Below are 15,550 nucleotides of genomic sequence, written 5' to 3' on the forward strand. Positions count from 1 at the left end.
TCTCTGTGGGGCTGGGCTGGCCCCAGGGTGTGGGGGGACCCATCCCTGTGGGATGCCCAGCAGCCCTGTGTCCCGCTTGAGCCCTGGGCAGAGGTGACCCGGGGGGGGGCGGGGGGTGACAACAGCCTGGGGGTGTCAAGGGCTGACCCTCCCCTTGCTTTCCCCCCGTGCTTTAGGAAGACGCTGCCTGGCAGGAGGGGGCAGAGGGGCTTCCGCCCCCCCGCCCCAGCCCCCCGCAGCGCTGGGCCATGGGGCTCCCATGCACCGTGCCGGGGGGGGGGGGGGGAGCTGCGGGCACCCCTAAGCCCACCCCCTCTTTTGGGGAGGGAGCGAGTGCTGGCTGTGCCAGGGCTGCCCCCATCCCTGCGGGCAGAGCCGGGGGGGGCAGGCAGGGGGCTGGGGGCCGGGCAGGGTGCGGGGGCAGGCGGGGCCGGGCCGGGCCCCCCCCCCTTCTCCCGGTGCCCGCCGCGGGGGGGCTGTACCGGCCCCGGCGCCCGGCTGGGCTCAGCTGTTCTCTGCGGCAGCGGCACTGCGCGGTGCCGAGCCCAGCCGCGCCGGGCGGAGCGGAGCGGGGCCGGGCCGGGCTCGGCTTTGGGTGGGGGGTGGGGGGGGGAAGCGGAGAGGGACCGGGGAACCGGGGGCCGGAGCCGGGCGGAGCCGAGCGGGACGCAGCGCCGGGCGCGGAGGAGCCGCGGAGCGCAGGTGGGAGCCGGGGCGCGGGCGGGGGCCGGGACGGGCGGCGGGCGCCGGGAGGGAGGGAAGGGGCGGCGGGGCGCCGGGCTGCGGCCCCCCGGGCCCCCCGGCCCCTCGCCCGCCCGCCGCCCGGCAGGAGATGGCTATATTTGGAAAGTGACCTCTGGTCGTTCCCGAGCAGCCGCTGCGGATTCAATTGTGGCAACGTAATGGCACGGCCGGGGAGCGGGGAGCGGGGAGCGGGGCCGTCCTGCCTGCATCGTGCCTTGCACCTTGCCTGCACCCCGCCTGTGTCACACCCGTGCCCTGCCTGCACCCTGCCTGCACCCTGCCTGCTCCCTCCAAGCACCCCATCCGACCCCACCTACGCGCTGCCCGCACCCTGCTAACACCCTGCTTGCACCCCGTTCAGCCCTGCCTGCACCCTGCCTGCAGACCGCTAGCGCCCTGCCTGCACCCCACCTGCACCCCGTCCAGCTGTCATGCCTGCGCCCTGCCTGAACTCTGCCTGCACCCCATTCAGCCCGGCCTGCAGACCGCTAGCACCCTGCCTGCACCCTCTCCGTACCCTGCTGGCACCCTCCCTAAACTCTGCCTGCACCCCATTCAGCCCTGCCTGCAGACCGCTAGCACCCTGCCTGCGCCCTGCCTCTACCCTGCCTGAACTCTGCCTGCACCCCATGCAGCCCTGCCTGCGCCCTGCCCAACTCCGCTCGCACCCCGCCGGCACCCTGCCCAACCCAGCCTGCACCCCGCACCCTGCCTGCACCCTGCCTGCACCCTGCCCACCCGGCCAGGCCATCGCCCCCTCCCCTCCATGCCCACACCCCGAGCTCTGCTCCCCCCAGCAATGGATGAGGTGCTGTAAAACACCCGGAGGGCGTCCCCGCGGAGCCCACTCACTCCTCCCCAGGGCTGGGGACCGTGCCCAGGGCCATGGGGGTGACACCAGCGGTGCCAGTGTCCAGCCCCCCTCGGTAGCAGGGCTCCAGGTCCCTCAGCGCCCATCTCTGACCCGCACCCACTTTGCCAGGCCAGGGGCGATGCTGAAGGGCCATGGGGATCGCTGGGGACACCCAGGGACCGGGCAGATGTGGCTTGGCTTGGCGCTGCACGTGCCCTGGCCAAAAGCCACCGGCCGGGACGCGAAGGAGCGGATCTGCTCCTACCTCTGCCCGCCCCGGCCCCACAGGCTGTGGGCAGCGCTGCCCGGCCCTCTGGGACGTGGTTTGGTGGCTGGATGTGGCCCCTGGCAATGGCTGAGGCCCCAAAAGAGCGTAGGGGAGCCCCCGGGGTGGTCAGTGGCTTATGGGTGCTGCAGAGCACCGGGGGTTTTTGGGGTCCTGAGGGGCTCAGTGCCCCCAGGCAGGTCCCAGGAGCAGCGCAGGCTGGGGATGGAGATGGGTGGTTGCGGGCAGCATGCCCGGCTCTGGCCGAGGGCTGGAGACCCCCCTGGAGCCATGCTGAGCACGGGGGGCTCCTCCGCACCCCGGCGTGCCCGTGGGGCTGCATGGCTGTGCTGGGTCCAGCCCTCCCCCGGGCGAGTGGGTTGGGGGCGCAGAGTGGGTGTCACACGCGGGAGCGGGGGTGCCATGGGGGGAGGCGTGGGGTGGGCAACGCTGGAGGCACAGCCTCCCTCCAGGGTGCTGGGTTGAGCCAGGCGACCTCGGGCCACCAAGGCTGGATGGGACAAGAGGGGATAAGCTGTGACCTGGTGCACGGCACCTCCGTGTCCGCCCCAAACTCCCCTCAGCCCAACTTCTCCACTGCAGCTGCTCGTGTGCCAAGCCCAGTGCCAGCCATGGGGCATGGCCGTGTCCCTGCCCGGCCGTCAAGTGCCTCCGGCTGCGGGATGCCCGTCCCCAGCACTTGCAGCACCCACACCCCCCCGCTGCCCCTGGTCCCTGCCGCGGGATCGGGGCCACATCATGCACCATCCGGCATCCTCATCCCTGCCACCTCCGTGTCCCCAGGCACCCCCCCTGTGCCCAGGGTAGGGGGGGGATCTCTCGGAGCGCGAGGCCTGAGGGGGCCAAAACCCCTCCACGCTGTGCTTGGGGTGTGTGGGGGGGGGTGTCATGGCCTGACCCTGCGCCCCCCAGCCATGAGCCGCCGCGTGGTGCGCCAGAGCAAGTTCCGGCACGTCTTCGGGCAGCCGGTGAAGGCCGACCAGATGTACGAGGACATCCGCGTCTCCAAGGTGACGTGGGACAGCTCCTTCTGCGCCGTCAACCCCAAGTTTGTGGCCATCATCGTGGAGTCCGGCGGCGGGGGGGCCTTCATGGTCCTGCCCCTCGCCAAGGTGAGCGGGGAGGCCGACGGGGTCTGGTACCCCCCCGGGAGGTATTGTGGGGGGCGTGCTGATGGGCTCTGCTTTTGGGGGGCTGCTGTGGCCACGCGGCCCCCCGGGTTTGCCCCAATATCCCTGTCCTCACACGGGGGCTTGGGGCAGAGGCAGCCTGGGGTGGTCGCTGGCACCTGCGATGGGTGACGTCCCGGGGGCGACTGAGGTGATGGGGGAAACCCCTGTCTGCTTTCTCCCCAGCCCAAATTCCTCGGGGACACACGATGCCCGGGGAGCATCCCAGTGGGGAGGGGGTCTGCCCTGCCCACCCTGGCAGAGGGGCTCAGAAGGGGTCCCCAGCCCCTCCTCGCCATCACAGGGGACACAAAACAACCTCTCCCGAGGCATGTCGTTCCCCTCCACCTCCCTACGGGGCCTCATGCTCAGTGAGCCCCATTCTGTGCCTCAGTTTCCCCCTTCGAGACGGGTGCAAAGCTCTGGCCATTGCCGGGGCCCCCTGCCTGTCCCCGCTTGTGCCACGGCCCCACGTGGTGGCCGGGCTGGGGCTTGAGGGCCACCTGGCAGGAATTCCCCCCTCCCCGGCCGCTGGGGAGACTCATCCCGGCACCTCGGCCTTGCAGACGGGACGGGTGGACAAGAACCACCCGCTGGTGACGGGGCACACGGCGCCCGTGCTGGACATCGACTGGTGTCCCCACAACGACAACGTCATCGCCAGCGCCTCGGAGGACACCACCGTCATGGTGAGGGGCCGGAACCCGGGCGGTAGAGGGGGAGCAGGGGAGGGCGGCGGGTGCCGGGGAAGCGGCACGGAGCATCCCCCCCCCCCGCTTCTCCGCCGCCTGCGAAGTGTCACTGGCCTATTTTTAGCCCCGGTGCCATGCGTTCGCGCTGGCGGCGGCTGCTCTCTCCATGATGCAGCAGTTTGTGCTAAATATACCCGCCCCGGCGACTCAGCACCCAGGAATAGCTTGGGGGGGGTGCGCCCCGGCTGTGCCCCCCTCCCTGTGCCCACCAGCCCCCCGAGTGCTGGGGACGCACCCCGGCCTGCAAGCGCTGCTGCCATCCCCTCGCCACCCTCCCCGCAGCCTGAGCCGGGATTAACGATGAGGTTAATTGGCTCCGAGGCCCTCAGCCGCTTAGCGCTCGCCCGCGGGGTGATCCCTGCTGCCCCACAACCCGCTCTCCGTGTCCCGTCCCCGTCCCTCCCCGCCCCCCCCAGGTGTGGCAGATCCCCGATTACGTCCCCGTGCGCAACATCACGGAGCCGGTGGTGACGCTGGAGGGACACTCCAAGCGGGTGGGCATCATCTCGTGGCACCCCACCGCCCGCAACGTCCTGCTCAGCGCAGGTAAGGGGGTCCCGGGTCACACACACACCTCCCCCCGCCCCCCCACCGGGGTCGGTGGGGGATCGGCGGGGCGAGGGCATCCACTCCGTTGGTCCCCCGCAGGCTGTGACAACCTGGTGATCCTCTGGAACGTGGGCACGGGGGAGATGCTGCTGGTGCTGGAGGACATGCACACCGACCTCATCTACAACGTGGGCTGGAACCGCAACGGCAGCCTCCTCGTCACCACCTGCAAGGACAAGAAGGTCCGGGTCATCGACCCCCGCAAGCAGCAGGTCGTGGCGGTGAGTGCCCCCGCTGTGTCCCCCCCACCGTCCCGCCGCGGGGTGTCCCCCCCTCCCCGTGCCCGCCTGACCCTACTAACCGCCCGCACCCGCGCGTCTCTGTCTTTGGTTTTAACCCGCTAACGGCCGGCGCAGGAGAAAGCCAAACCGCACGACGGCGCCCGCCCCATCCGCGCCATCTTCATGGCCGATGGCAAGATCTTCACCACCGGCTTCAGCAAGATGAGCGAGCGGCAGCTGGGCCTCTGGGACCTGGTACGAGACGGCGGCTCCCGGCCCGGCCAGCGCCGCCCCGGGGACACACCGAGTGACGGGGGTGCTCCCCAACCGCACGTGCACCCCTGGAGCCACATGCACTCCCCAGGAGCAGGACTCAGCGGCTGTTTTTGGGGGACAGATCCGGACCCCCCACACACACCCATTTTCCCTCCTTCCCCTGCCCCCTGCTGACTCTCTCCCCCTCCCCCCAGGAGAGGTTTGCCCCCCACGAAGGGCTGAGGCCCGTGCGGGCCATCTTCACGCGGGAAGGACACATCTTTACCACGGGCTTTACCAGAATGAGCCAGCGGGAGCTGGGCTTGTGGGACCCGGTAACGAGCCCGCATGGAGTGCTGCCCTGGGAACTTGGCCCCGGCCCCCCCGCCCCGCCTCGACCCCCCTGAATCCCCGGGATGGGGTGCCTGCTGCATCCCCAGCTCCCCCAAAAGATGTCAAGTTCCCAAGTGTGCTGTGCTGTGCCGTGCGTGGGGAGGGGGCTGGCGGGGGGCAGGGAGGGCTCGGGGTGGGGGAAGGCAGGCTGGGGTGCAGCCAGTCGTGCAGGTAAGCAGGAGTGGGGCAGGGGGTGCCGGGAGGGGGGGCATGCCAAACTGCTTGCCGGAGGGCTTGCGTACCCTGGAGTCGGGGGACAAGCCCCGTCCCCACAGTGTGCCGTGGCTAATGAGTGTGACTAACCGGGATGGGGGTTTCGGGGCCACCGCTCACCCCCCCCTCCACTGCTCTGGGCCCCCAGAAAAACTTTGAGGAGCCCATCGCCCTGCAGGAGATGGACACGAGCAACGGGGTCCTGCTGCCCTTCTACGACCCCGACTCCAGCATCGTCTACCTCTGCGGGAAGGTAACCCCCCCCCGCCCCACCCCGGGGCGCACCCAGCCTGTGCCACCCCGTCCCTGGGGGTCTGGGGGTGCCGGGGCCGGCTGACACCTGTCCCCACGCCCGCAGGGTGACAGCAGCATCCGGTACTTCGAGATCACGGACGAGGCGCCCTACGTGCACTACCTGAACACCTACAGCAGCAAGGAGCCCCAGCGGGGCATGGGCTTCATGCCCAAGCGCGGGCTGGACGTCAGCAAGTGCGAGATCGCCCGGTGAGAGCCGGGGGGGGGGGGGGGGGGGACTGGGGGGAGGCGGAGGGGTCGGGGGGAGCGGCCGGACCCTGACCACCTCTGCCCCACGCAGGTTCTTCAAGCTGCACGAACGCAAGTGCGAGCCCATCGTCATGACGGTGCCGCGCAAGGTGAGCCCTGGCGGGGGGGGGGGGTCCCAGGGGACGTGGAGGGGGTCTGGGGGGGGGGGGACACACACCACGCCTCACCGCCGTCTCCCTCACCCCCGCAGTCAGACCTCTTCCAGGACGACCTGTACCCCGACACGCCGGGCCCCGAGCCGGCCCTGGAGGCGGACGAGTGGCTGTCGGGGAAGGACGCGGAGCCCATCCTCATCTCGCTGCGGGACGGCTACGTCCCCGTCAAGAACCGGGAGCTGAAAGTGGTCAAGAAGAACATCCTGGACAGCAAGCCCCCCCCGGGCCCCCGCCGCAGCCACTCCACCTGCGAACCCGACGTGAGTGTCCTGGGGACGGGGGCTTCACGGTGGGGTTGTCCCCCTGCCTGGGGTGAGGTTTTGGGGGGACAACCCCGGAGGGGGCTCCCCGGTGACCCTGCGTGTGTGTGCGTGTGTGTGTCCCCCGCAACAGCGGCCAGCCTTGGAGGAGGTGCTGGAGGAGATCCGTGCCCTGAAGGAGACGGTCCAAGCGCAGGAGAAGCGCATCTCCGACCTGGAGAACAAACTCTGCCAGTTCACCAATGGCACGGACTAGCGCGGCGGCCGCGGCCGCGGGCCAGGCGAGGACTGCCCCGGCCCCCCCCGGGGATTAAAGCCAAGTCCCCGCAGAGGGCAGGAGCCCAGAGCCGTGTTCTTTCCCCAGGAGCCAAGGCTGCAGGGAGGGGGTCAGACCCTGACAACCCCCCCCACAACAGGCATCGGCCGCATCTTGCTCCCGGGGCGCACGCCGACACCCCGCTGCAGTGCCTGGGGGGGGTCCCGTTTCGGTGCCTGCAGGCTGGGGCTGCTGAGCATCCCTCCTCGGGGACCTGCGAGCCGGGCACCGGCATCCTCCCAGGATGGGGGCTGCAGGGCCCCCCTGCCCAGGATGCACTTGGGCACGGTGCTAACCGCCCCCCCCCCCGCCATCACCCCCCTCGGCGGGTGCTCCCAACCAACCCTTTGCTCCTGGGTCCCCCTTTAATAAAGGCCTTGGCCAACCCGTGGCCGCGCGGCCAGTACCAGGCATGTGGGACCACCACGCCGGGGGGGCCCTGCCTGCACACCCCCCACACGCCCCCCCAGTGCAGGCAGAGAGAGGCCGAGAGAGACAAACATTAAAGAGCATTTATTGGTGTTGGCCGCGGTCGGAGCTGCTCGGGCTCCCCCGGCACTGGCCCAGACGTTGCTTGTGGGGTGCATGGAGGTGGTGGGGGGGGCGGCACCGGCTACGAAAAGTCCCAGGGGAGCGAGAATGGCCCCCCCCTCCCCCCTCCCCCCCCATGGCCCCCGGCCCCCCGTGTGCAAAGAGGAGCAGCCCGGGGCGGGGGGCCCGGGGTTAGCACCATTTGACGTAAGGTTTCTCTCGGGGGGGCAGTGCCCGGGACGAGGGGGTGCAGTGCTGCCAAGGGGGGGGGTGTGGGGGGGCATCCGAGCAGGGGAGGGGGTGCGAGCAAGGGACAAGATGGAGGGGGGGGGATGACACTGGGTGACCTTTCACAGGCACCCCCTCTGCTGCCCCAGCGGACCCCCACGCCGGGGCGGGGCGGGGGGGGGGTGGCTCTGCAGCCCCACGCTGGCTGTGGGGTGCAATGGGGCTGACACCCCCTCCCCACCCCACCCCCGCCCCCATTGGCAGGCAGAGCAGCTCCCGGGTAAGTGCACTTGGTAGCGCCTGGGCAGGGGGGCCGAGGGGGCTGGGAAGAGCCCCCCAGCTCTGGGGGCACCCCGGGACCGCACGCAGCTGGCAGCCCCCCAATCTGGGGTAGGATGTGCCCCCTACCGCCTTTCTAGGCTGAGGGGCCAAGCAGCACACCATAGGGTGGTTGTGGGGGGGCTAGGGCTGTCCCGGGGGCGGCATACAGTCTGTGGGTTGCCCCCCCCCGGGTCCCTGCCACCCCAGCTGCGGGCTGTCACTCCCCCCAACCCTGTGCTGCTGTGGGGTGTCCCCCGTCCCCCCCCCACCCCTGTACCACCCCAGCTATGGGGACAATCTCCCCCCAGCCAGGGCCAAATCCTGCACCCCCCCTCCCTGTTTGCCCTCCACAGTGCTTGCGCTGGCTCCCCCCACCCCGCTCCCCCTCTGTGCCCCCCCCACGGCTCCGGCCGCGTCCCCATCCCCATCAGGGTGGCTGGGGGGGGGGGGGGATGTGTCAGCGGGGGCGCGGGGTCACTTCTCCGTCAGTGAGAGCTGCAGGATCCGCTGCAGCTCTTCTTCCTCCTGGCGCGTCCGGCGCTCGGCTTCCTCCTGCTCCCGCGCCGACAGCGCCATGGCCAGCCGCAGCTGCTCCGCGTAGCTGGGGAACAGGGCGCTGGGCCCCCCGCTGCCCCCCCCCGGGGCCGGGCTGACGGGGGGACGGGGGGACGGCGTGTGCTGGGGAGTCCTGGGGTGGAGGGGTCGGGGGCAGGCTCTCAGCGGGGGTCCCTACGGGGCCAGCACCCACTCCCGCTCCCCCCGGGGGGGCTGGCCGGACCTTACCAACCTGTCTCCCCGGCGGCCCTCGTGCGACATAGGGTGGGTGCCCGGTTTGCTGTTGGTCAGTGCTTCCCAAATGGTCACCTGTGTCCGGCGGCAAAGGACCCCAAAACCCAGCCCCCCGGCGTGAGCTCTGACCCGCCGCCGTGGGATGCAGGGATGGGGAGAGCATCCCAGGGCAGCATCAGGACAGGGTGGGCAGCGGGGTCCCCCCGCCGGGGTTGGGGGCCGGGAGGGAGGGGTGGCGGTGCCCACCTGGTCGTACTCGCTGCCCGCTTCCAGCAGGCTCTGCTGGATGGCGAACTGCAGCAGGTCATCCTCGTCCTCCCGCAGGGCGTCCTGGTGGGTACCCACCACGCTGTACCCCCGCGGCACCTCAAAGAGCGCCGGGTCCATCTCGCACGCCCGGCACGAGGCTGCGGGGAGACAGGCGCTGGCATGGCTGGGCACCCCGTTATGTCTGTGTGTGTGTCCCCCTGCACCAGCCGTGTCGTCCCCCCCCCGCCCCCGGCCCCGCGTACTCAGGGAGCTGGAGCTGCTGACGGAGGAGGAGTCGCTGCTGGGCGAGGGCGCCTCGCTGCTGGGGCTGTGCCGCAGGGAGCTGACGGGCTCGTCGCACCCGTTGAGGTTCCCGAAGGTGATGCGGGCGTTGAGGATGTGGAAGATGGGGATTTCTGCGGGAAACAAAGGGGAAAAACAGCAGGGAGGGAAGCCGGCTGCGCCACCCACGCCAGCGACAAAGCTCCCCCCCCCGTACCGATCTTGACGGGGAAGCCGGGCGGGAGGCGCAGGGTGATGAAGTCCCGCAGTTTGGCGAAGAGCGCGTTGCTTATTGCCATGAGGTCGATGATGGGGGCAACCTGCTCACAGAGGGACAGCGGGTGGTCCTCGCACAGCCACAGCTTGGCCTTGAACCTGCCGGGGACAGGCGCCAGGCTGGGGACCCCTGACTGCCCACCCCCCCCACCCCGGGGGGCTCTGCAGCGGTCGGGGGGGGACCGAGGGCGTCCCCAATCCGCTCCTTCCCCCCTCACTTCTGCGTCTTGGTGGTGAGCTCCATGGGCCGCCCCATGTCCCGGTTTCCCAGCTCGAAGTTGGGGTTGAAGTACTCCTCGGGGGTGATGGCGGTGGGGTTGGCGTGGCTCAGCGTCTGCGTGATCAGCGTCTGCGGGACAGCCCAGCAGGGTAACGGGGGCTTTTGGCGGGGGGGGGCCACCCACCCATGAGGACACCCCCTGGCAGACTCACCCCGTTGTTGGGCCCCACGTGCTGCTCGGCGATGCCCAGGAAGGACTGCAGGGGGGTCTTACTGCCTGCGGGAGAGGGGGTGAGGGCCGGAGCCGGCGCAGCGCCCTGCCCGCCCAGCCCCCACCGCCTCCACCTTTGCTCTTGCCCTTGTGCTGGTCCGAGAGGTGCTCGGTCCGCGTCCGTGTGATCAGCTCCACGTTGGACGCGCCGTAGACCTGCCCGAGGAGGGGAAACACCAGAGATGGATAACCCCCACCCCCCCCCCCCGAAAAAAATTGGCGATACACCCCACCCCCCCAACCCCCACCCCCAGGAGGCTAAAATCCCCCTGCCCCTCACCTTGGCCTCGTACCCATTCACCATTTCCGTCTTCTCGCTCCTCCAGCCCAGGATGCCGGACTTGTTCCTGGGGGTGACACAGGGCACCGTGAGCGATGGATGGTCTTGCTCAGACAGCCCAGAGTGCAGACACCCCGGCGGGCTGTGCATCCCTGGGCCGGGGGGGGGGAACTCGGTGCTGCCCCCAGCCCACCTCTCGAAGGCGATGTTCTTGGTGTCGAGCTGGGTGGTGACGACGGGGGCCGTCAGCCGCCCCATCACCTGCTCCTCGGTGGGCTGCACAGCAGCCAGCAGCACCTCCTGGTCGTGGCTGGCCAGGGCCAGCGTCTCCGAGTAGACCACCCGCCGGTCGTGGTCGATCTCCATCACCACCGCGCTGGTGTCTAGGGTCGGGGAGGGCAGGGTATGTGGGGACAACCACGGTCCCCACCACGTCACCCAGCCCTGCCGCAGCACCAAGGGGCTCTGCCGGTGCTCCCCGGCGAGGGGGGACACCCCAGTGACGGCTCACCTTGTCCCCGAAAGACGAAGCTGCGGTTGCCCCGCTGCCAGGTCATATGGTCGAAGCCCAGCAGCGTGGTGTCCACCCGCAGGTTCTGGCCGCTCTTCCACACTTTGTAGGTGTCGCTGGGGCAGATCTTGGACACCAGCGGCACTGGGGAGAGACGGCGATAGCCCAGCCAGGGGTGGGGCCACCCCGCACCCCCAGGTGGGCTGCCAGCGCTAAGCTGGAGGGGAGATGTGCCCGGGAACCCAACACCTGGGTGGAATTGGGGTCTGCAAGCTTGGAGTGTAGGGGGGCAAGAGGACAGGTGTCCCCCGTCCTGGGGCTGGGGGCGGATGTTGGGGCTGGGGGCAGCGCCAGAGATGGGGGAGGCCCTGCTGGGAAACTCCTGCTCCCCCCGCCACGCTCTGCCCCGAGCTTACCCCAGCTGGTGAACTCCCACTTCATCTCCACGTAGAAGTCCTGGGCCTGCAGAGAGCACAGCGGGGTCAGGAGGAGCCCGTGGCCGGCATCCCCCTCCCCACCATGGCGCCCCCGCCGGAGGGAGGTACCTTGCGCAGCTTCTCCAGCAGGATGGGGATCCCGGCAAGACGTTTGATGGCTCTCTGGTAGTCGCGGTAGCGCAGGACCAGCTGCACCAGCTCCAGGTCACGGGTGCTCACGGCCTCCTGCAGGACTGCAGGGCAGAGAGGGGCAGTGCCCAGGCTGGGTGGCACGGCACGGCACGGCATGACACGGTGCGGCACGGCACGGCGCGGCAGAGCCGGCCACTGCACAGGAGCCACATGCACCGCGTGAGCTGCCCCTTGGGGAGCTGCAGCACCAGGCTGAGCACGCCGTGTCCGTGCCTGTGCCCATGCCCGTGTCCGCGGCCATGCCCCTATCCGTGCCCATGCCCATGCCCAGGCAGCTTGGCAGGGGACCGAGGCAGCCAGCCCCCCGCTCACCTGTCCAGCCGCTGCGGTTCTCCTTGCCCACGTCGGCGCCATGCTTCAGCAGCACCCTGGCGCACTCGAGGTGGCCCAGCGTGGTGGCCAGGTGCAGCGGGGTGCGTCCTCGGGGGTCCAGCTGCTCAATGTCAGCCTGCCGGGAGGTTGCGGGGCTCAGGGGACACCGGGACAGCCAGACCTCAGCCCCCCCCCCCAGTGCCCTCTTGCAGATGGGAGGGAGCAGCCAGGGAAAGAAGCCGACATTTGCCAGTATCTCGGCGAGCATCCCCATCCCTGAGCTCCCCCAAGAGATGCACATGCACTGCACCCCAAAAGGCTCTCCACTGCCAGCCCCATGGGGAAGGTGGGGAGAGCGCGGCGGTGGCTGCCAGCACCCAGCATGGATCCACACGGTCAAGGCTGGGCTGCACGGATGCCCCCCGGCGCGGCGGATGGAGCTCTGCACGGCTTGATGCAGCCGCAAACCTGGGAAAAGCCCCCACCACTGGGATTTGGAGTGGGAGTAGGGGGGGCTGCTGCCCAGTTGCCAGGCAGCAGCTGCCGGCAGCCCCCCTCCGCCGGGGCCGGGAGCACGGCGGGCGACGTGGGCTGCGGCGGCGGGCGCACGTGTTCCCCTGCCTGAGCCGGGGGCGGGCGGCTGCGTGAGCGGAGCGGCTGCTCGGAGGATCCCCGGGCCCTGGGGAGCTGGCGCGTTGGGGCTGCGATTGTTTGTGCCAAACCCGGAGCCTGGCGCCCAGCCAGCCCCGAGGAATCCCTCACCCGCCGGCAGCGGCGGTGGGCGCCCATCGAGCACCCACGGGCCCCTGCTCCACCCCCACCCCCCCTGCAAGGTGCAGCATCGCACCCGCGCCCGGGACTGGGGCCGCTGCTTGGGGCTTTATGGAGCAGCACTGGGGGTGGGGGTCATTCTCTGCCCCCCCAGCACCCAACTGGGGCAGAAGCCTCGTGCCCAGAAAGGGGTGGTCAGATGCTGCTGGAGCAGGAGGCAGTGGGGATGAACCCCAAAACAGGGCATGGGTTTTGGGGGGGAACACTCCTGGGAGCACCAACCTGGGGTGCAGCACCCAAAGGTGCTGGCTGGGACCAGGCACCCCAGTTTGGGGCTGGGCAGGGCTGGGGTGTGGGGTCTCCAAACCCCGTCCTTGTCCCTGTCTTGCTCTTGGGCATGTCCTGCTGTCCCTCTGCCCTGGGGATGTCCCCATCCCTGTCCAGGCTGTGGGCATCCTCCTCCCCCTCATCCCCAGGGGCTCACCGGGCAGGGGGACCCCCCCAGGCTGCCCAAACTGCCAGAGCGAAACAGCCCCCCAGTTCCCCGGGAACCAGTGCGCTGCTCGAACGGTCTCCAGGCGACTGCTGCTTCTTAATTGCGCTAATGAAATGACTCTAATTAAAGCAATCGCCCCCCAGCCGGGGGACGGGTGCTGCAGGCTCAGCAGGGCTCCCCAGCCGCAGCCCTGCCCCAGCGCCGGGTGGGACGAGGGTCCCCGCTGCGGGGACGCAGCGCTGGAGCCAACCCCGGGGGACACGGCGTGACCCAGTTTTCGCTGATGAGAGCTCGGTCCCGGGCCCTGGCGCTGGGACGACTCCGTCTCGGGGGCTGTGGCACAGACCTCCAAGTGCTGCCCATCCTGGGGCTGTGACACCCACCAGGGATGGGGACAGGGACGGGAATGGCTTCGGGATGGCAGCGGTGCGGCGCAGGACCGCAGCTCGGCTGCTCCTCCTCCTGTGCCAGCCAGGCGCATGGCACAGCGCAGCCCCTCTGCTGGGGTTGTCCCCAGGGTGGGGGACCTCAGCGTGGGCACAGAACCCGGCGCCTGCTCCCCGGTGGCACAGGGGGACACGGGCCAGTGCCGGGAGACGGTGCCAGGCGCTGCTGTCCCTGTGCAGCCTCAGGTCCCTGCCATGTGTGATGGGGCAGGCTGTGATGTGGGGTGTCCTGGCACAATGGGCTCCGTGTCACTGCCTGCCGCGTCCTCGTGCTGTCCCTGCCACGGGGACTCGCTGTCCCTCTCTCCCCAGGTGGAGGCAAGCGTGGATGGGGGCTCATGGTGACAATTCAAGGGTGACCCACACAGGGCCCTTATGGGGACACGGAGAGGAGCAACGCTGCCAGCTGCCCCAGCGCCTCCCAACCCCAAACACCTGCACATGGCAGGGAGGGGGGGGGCTGTGTGGTGTCACTGCCCTGTCTGGGTCCCCGGGGTGGCAGGAGGGCAGAGCCCCCGGGCAGGGGGACACCCAGCCCCCAGCATCACCCCCGGCACCAGCCCCGACCCACTTACGCGGGGGATGCTCCAGCAGGGACGAGGGCTGCGCCGTGTCCCCGGATGCCCTGGATGAAGGTGGGGGGCTCAGCCTGGGCTGTCCCCCACCTCCTTCCCCCAGACGCCCACCTGCTCTGGGGTCTGGCCTGATGCACCCATGGGCCCCCCCTCCGCGCACCCCTGGGGTGCACGCAGGGCTGGATTTGCTCCCGACCTACAAATGGTGGCGGGGGCAGTGGGGGCCATGGCAGAGCCCCTCCACTTGGGGGGCTGGCTTAGAAATCCTCTCTGCAGGCGAGCGGGGCCGGAGCCGCCCTCGCAGCCCCTGCACCGCCCCGCGCCCGCCGAGCTGCTGCCGCCTGCGCCCGGCTTTGATCTCCGCTGCACCGAGCTCCTGGGAAAAATGACCCCGAATTACCACGGAAATAAAAACGCCGGCGTCGGGGTGGGGGACCGGGGCGATGCCGGTGCAGCCCCCCGGCCGGCCCCACAATGGAAGCGGGTGTGGCGGGAGCCGTCGCCTGCATCCCGGCGGGAGCATCACGGCACGGTGGTCCCCCCCCCGTTTCGTGCATCTCCGGGGTCCATGCGGTGCGGCCCTCAGCACCCCGGGGTGCCGGGAGCTGGGCTGGGGGAGCAGGGATGCTCGGCACAACCTCGCCGCCGGCCTCCCTCCAGCGCCTGCGGTTTCCTGCGTCTTCGGGGCTGGGTTTTAATTACCTGAATTGCAACGCCACGGGGGAGAGGGAGGCTGGGAACCCGCCTGGGGACGCGCCCGCGGCCCCGCTGTCACCGGCCGGCTGGGGGGTTCCCGAGCTGGGGGGCATGGTGGGTCCCCCCCACCCTGAGAAGAACCCGCCTGGCCTCCGTGGGCTGGGGGGCTGAGCCCTGGCAGCATCAGGGCCTTGTGTCTCCCCCCTCAAGAAGGGCTCAGCCTGAGGGTGGGGAGCTGGGGGCTGCGCCCCCAGCGGGGCTGGCAGCACCCTGAGAAATGGGGTGCGTGTCGGGGTGCCGGGGGCCCGCAGAGGCCTAGCAGGGAGCCGGGGACACGTGGGGAGGGACAAGCGGGGCTGCGTGCGCCGGGGGATGCAGGGGACCCGCGGGTGGTACCCACCGCTCCATGCCATCCCCGGGGGGCAGCTGGCAGGGTCCCGGGCTGCAGGGGGACACACGACACCCCCAGATCTCTGCCAACCCCGGGATGGACCCCATCCCCATCATCATCATCATCTCCATCCTCATCCCAGCCCCGAGCAGGAGCCCCGGCTGCATTGCATCAGCCCGAGCCGAACCGGGCCGTTACCGGCGGCGCATCCCCCCCGTGTGTCGTGTGTCGTGTCGTCCCCCCCCGGCCCTGCGCCGCCACCCCCACCTGCTTGGCGCTGAGCTCCCGGTCCAGGTCGCGGGCTCGGTTGTGCCAGACGAGGTAGTGCAGCGGGTACCTGCCCTCCGGCCCCTTCCTGCCTGAGCAAGACGCGAGCATCCTCCGTGCATGCTGGAGCGGCGGCGGCGGGCGCGGCGCGGGGCGGAGCGGGGCGCGGGGGGGCGCGGGGCGGGGCGGCCACGGCACCTCCCGCCCGGTGCTTCCCCC

At 70.6% G+C, this 15,550-nt stretch overlaps 2 protein-coding genes across 5 annotated transcripts; one reads left to right on the forward strand and one right to left on the reverse strand.

Annotated features, from left to right (window-relative positions):
- Positions 1 to 553: 553 nt before the first annotated feature.
- On the forward strand, positions 554 to 6,813 carry CORO6 (coronin 6). Of its 3 annotated transcripts, XM_063341489.1 has the most exons (12): positions 554 to 702; positions 2,796 to 2,995; positions 3,619 to 3,741; positions 4,221 to 4,350; positions 4,453 to 4,634; positions 4,770 to 4,889; positions 5,105 to 5,224; positions 5,644 to 5,748; positions 5,854 to 5,999; positions 6,091 to 6,148; positions 6,250 to 6,474; positions 6,608 to 6,813. In XM_063341489.1, the coding sequence occupies exons 2-12, from the start codon at positions 2,798 to 2,800 to the stop codon at positions 6,728 to 6,730; spliced, it is 1,530 nt and encodes a 509-aa protein (XP_063197559.1). In that variant the 5' UTR covers positions 554 to 702; positions 2,796 to 2,797; the 3' UTR covers positions 6,731 to 6,813. The 3 variants fall into 3 exon arrangements, with proteins under 3 accessions (XP_063197559.1, XP_063197561.1, XP_063197560.1); XM_063341491.1 differs by lacking the exon at positions 5,105 to 5,224; XM_063341490.1 differs by lacking the exon at positions 4,770 to 4,889.
- Positions 6,814 to 7,444: 631 nt separating this feature from the next.
- ANKRD13B (ankyrin repeat domain 13B) lies at positions 7,445 to 15,548 on the reverse strand. Of its 2 annotated transcripts, none has more exons than XM_063341487.1 (15): positions 15,332 to 15,548; positions 11,690 to 11,825; positions 11,294 to 11,418; positions 11,165 to 11,210; positions 10,749 to 10,892; positions 10,431 to 10,620; positions 10,238 to 10,304; positions 10,032 to 10,113; positions 9,899 to 9,963; positions 9,685 to 9,815; positions 9,408 to 9,565; positions 9,172 to 9,324; positions 8,906 to 9,066; positions 8,654 to 8,734; positions 7,445 to 8,558 (listed from the first exon to the last, which is right to left on the reverse strand). In XM_063341487.1, the coding sequence occupies exons 1-15, from the start codon at positions 15,440 to 15,442 to the stop codon at positions 8,328 to 8,330; spliced, it is 1,881 nt and encodes a 626-aa protein (XP_063197557.1). In that variant the 5' UTR covers positions 15,443 to 15,548; the 3' UTR covers positions 7,445 to 8,327. The 2 variants fall into 2 exon arrangements, with proteins under 2 accessions (XP_063197557.1, XP_063197558.1); XM_063341488.1 differs by having other exon boundaries at positions 8,658 to 8,734; positions 15,332 to 15,547.
- Between the last annotated feature and the right edge of the window lie 2 nt (positions 15,549 to 15,550).

This window comes from Chroicocephalus ridibundus, chromosome 7 (assembly GCF_963924245.1).
Source record: "Chroicocephalus ridibundus chromosome 7, bChrRid1.1, whole genome shotgun sequence".
NCBI classification, from domain to species: Eukaryota; Metazoa; Chordata; class Aves; order Charadriiformes; family Laridae; genus Chroicocephalus; species Chroicocephalus ridibundus.

Coding starts and splice junctions, on each gene's coding strand:
- CORO6 (XM_063341489.1), top strand. CDS start 2,798: ATGAGCCGCCGCGTGGTGCGCCAGAGCAAGTTCCGGCACGTCTTCGGG. Junction 5,749..5,853: donor TCGTCTACCTCTGCGGGAAG/GTAACCCCCCCC, acceptor CCACGCCCGCAG/GGTGACAGCAGCATCCGGTA. Junction 6,000..6,090: donor AGCAAGTGCGAGATCGCCCG/GTGAGAGCCGGG, acceptor TGCCCCACGCAG/GTTCTTCAAGCTGCACGAAC.
- ANKRD13B (XM_063341487.1), bottom strand. CDS start 15,442: ATGCTCGCGTCTTGCTCAGGCAGGAAGGGGCCGGAGGGCAGGTACCCG. Junction 10,114..10,237: donor TGAATGGGTACGAGGCCAAG/GTGAGGGGCAGG, acceptor CTCCTCGGGCAG/GTCTACGGCGCGTCCAACGT. Junction 9,067..9,171: donor CAGCAGCTCCAGCTCCCTGA/GTACGCGGGGCC, acceptor GTCTCCCCGCAG/CCTCGTGCCGGGCGTGCGAG.